This window comes from Geospiza fortis, unplaced genomic scaffold, assembly GCF_000277835.1.
Source record: "Geospiza fortis unplaced genomic scaffold, GeoFor_1.0 scaffold425, whole genome shotgun sequence".
Lineage (NCBI taxonomy): Eukaryota > Metazoa > Chordata > Aves > Passeriformes > Thraupidae > Geospiza > Geospiza fortis.
Window position 1 is genome coordinate 1,685,252 of NW_005054387.1, and position 2,215 is coordinate 1,687,466.

At 50.0% G+C, this 2,215-nt stretch overlaps 1 protein-coding gene across 1 annotated transcript in view; it reads right to left on the reverse strand.

Annotated features, from left to right (window-relative positions):
* LOC102038749 (argininosuccinate lyase-like) overlaps nt 1-2,215 on the reverse strand; it is a 7,230-nt gene that overhangs the window by 2,326 nt on the left and 2,689 nt on the right. Inside the window, 6 exon segments of the mRNA XM_014308851.2 lie at nt 20-134; nt 305-367; nt 577-629; nt 1,011-1,088; nt 1,324-1,401; nt 1,559-1,777. Coding sequence (XP_014164326.1) covers nt 20-134; nt 305-367; nt 577-629; nt 1,011-1,088; nt 1,324-1,401; nt 1,559-1,777 — 606 coding nt within the window.

Sequence of the window (2,215 nt, forward strand, 5' to 3'; positions counted from 1 at the left end):
GCCCAGAGCTGAGACCTACCTGTAGGCATCAGAGAGGGTCACGAAGCCAAACTCGCTGGTGCTGTAGATGATGAGATCCTCAGCCATCTTGCTGAGGTGGATCATCAGCAGGGTGGCAGCAGAGAGGAATTCCACTGCAAGGAAGGCAGGAAATCAGGAGGGGAAAAGGTGCTTGGACAACCCAGAGAACCCTGACTGGGCCTTTACATCCTAATGATGGATTTCAGTCCTTTATTAAGGAAGGGCAACTGGAAAGGTGTCAGGAGCTGCTCCCCCCCATGCTGGAAGCTTTGGCTGTGCTTACCCACAAAGTCCCTCTCGCTGACGGCATCCATGCTGTTCAGGCTGATGGAAGCAAAGTCCAGCTCTGCAAGGAAGGGGATGGACACAGGAGCTCACACTGGCCCTGGCAGGAGCCTGAATGCACCAGGCTGCCCCAGAGGAGGTGACTTTTTATCTATTCATTACCCTCTACCCCCTTGTTCAGGTGCTACAACAAATCCAAATAACATTAGGACAATGTGGTGATGTTTCCCAAAATCCCAGATATTATGAGTAGTCCCAAGGTATATTTACCACTGCACAGCAGCTCTCTGTCGATTCCCAGGGGGTTTCCAGCCAGAGCTCCACTGCCAAGGGAGAAAGAACCAGAAGTCACCCATGATACCCCAACTGATATCTGACCAAAACTGAGCTCTAGTGATGACACCTCTCTGAAGATTTCCCTCCCCCAGTTCACTTGGCTTTCACAGTGTGGTCTGAGGCTCATCAAACCCTGAACTCTGGACTAAACCAGATTTTCCCTCCCAAACAGGAAGATTTTCTTAATGGAAGCCTTGTAATCCTTGATTTTCAAGAAATAGAAAAATATTTCTATGGTGAGAGTCTTTGGAGAGGCAAGCTGGGCTGCAGTGTCTATGGAATAGAAACCTCAGTGGCTTTGGGGATGGACAGATCTTTACCTCAGAGCAGAGTGAGGGCTGAAGGTCACAATAAAAAATAAACTTTACCTTCCCAAAGGCAAGACATTGATCCTCCTCTTCACCTCTCCCAGGCGCTCAGAATCACGGGTCAGAGCAACAGCATGGCTGGGGATGGACAAGAGAGATGAAACAGAGAGATGAAGCTGGAAAATGGAAAGTGCAGGAAGAGAGAATGGCCAAAGGGTGGAGAACAGGGAGTTGTCCAATCCATGTTTGGATTCCCAGCTGGTCAGAGCCACACAGGGAGTTCCTGTTCCAGTTTGCAGGGCTCCCTCTGGGTTATCAGCAGCCCTGGCTGTCCCCTCAGCAGAGCAGGGCCCCGAGGGTGGGAGGTGCTCACCTGAGCAAGAACTGGCTCCATCGGATGGGCTGAGCTTTCTGCAGGTGGGTGTAGCCAGGCAGGATCACATCGATTTCTCTGGGAGGGAAGGGACAGAGAGGTGAGCAGCAGGGACAGGTCTGGAACTCCCTGCACAGGACACCCTGCAGCTGCACAGTCACACAACAAGCCTAGGAGTGTCCTGCCCCAAAAAAGCAAAAGTTACGGAAAACAGGGACTGTAGAAAAGGACTCACATGGCAGCACGTTCCACCAGGGTCTCAATGAGCCGCAGGAGGTATGTGGAAATGATGGAGAGGGAATTCTTCATGAACAGCTTCAGGTCAGTCACAACCTGTGGGGGATTGGCCACAGCCAGGCCAAGCACAACAGGACAGATTCAGTGACCAAATATTGCTCAGCAGAACCCCCTGGCACTGTTATCCGATCCTGGATTAGTGTGATGGGAAATCTTGCTCCTGTGGGATGCATCCCTGGTCACTGATTTGTGAAAGCTGCTATTGTTTTCCATGGACAGAACCAAAATCTGTTCTTTTCAGTGGACTAGCCAGGTATTGTCAAATTTGAAGCAGAAAATTCCCACCCAACACAAGTTGATCATCCTGAGGAAGACTGATCCTGGAAGATCACCCAGCCAGCAGAGTCAGGGGTTCTGGAAGTTTTCAGAGATGTCAGTGGAATTTTGTGGCCTTTTACCAGCAGGATGCAGCCCTGCAGATCCCACTCCCCTGGGTGGATGAGTCACTGCAGCATCATTAGTTTAAAGCCATCATTAATTTAAAGGGAATAAAGGCTGGAGTGTGTCAGGGATGAGAGAGCATAAAAATATTCAATTAAAGAACTGAGGTGGAGGAATACAAAAGGAGAAGAAAAGATTCTGTCCATACCTGATC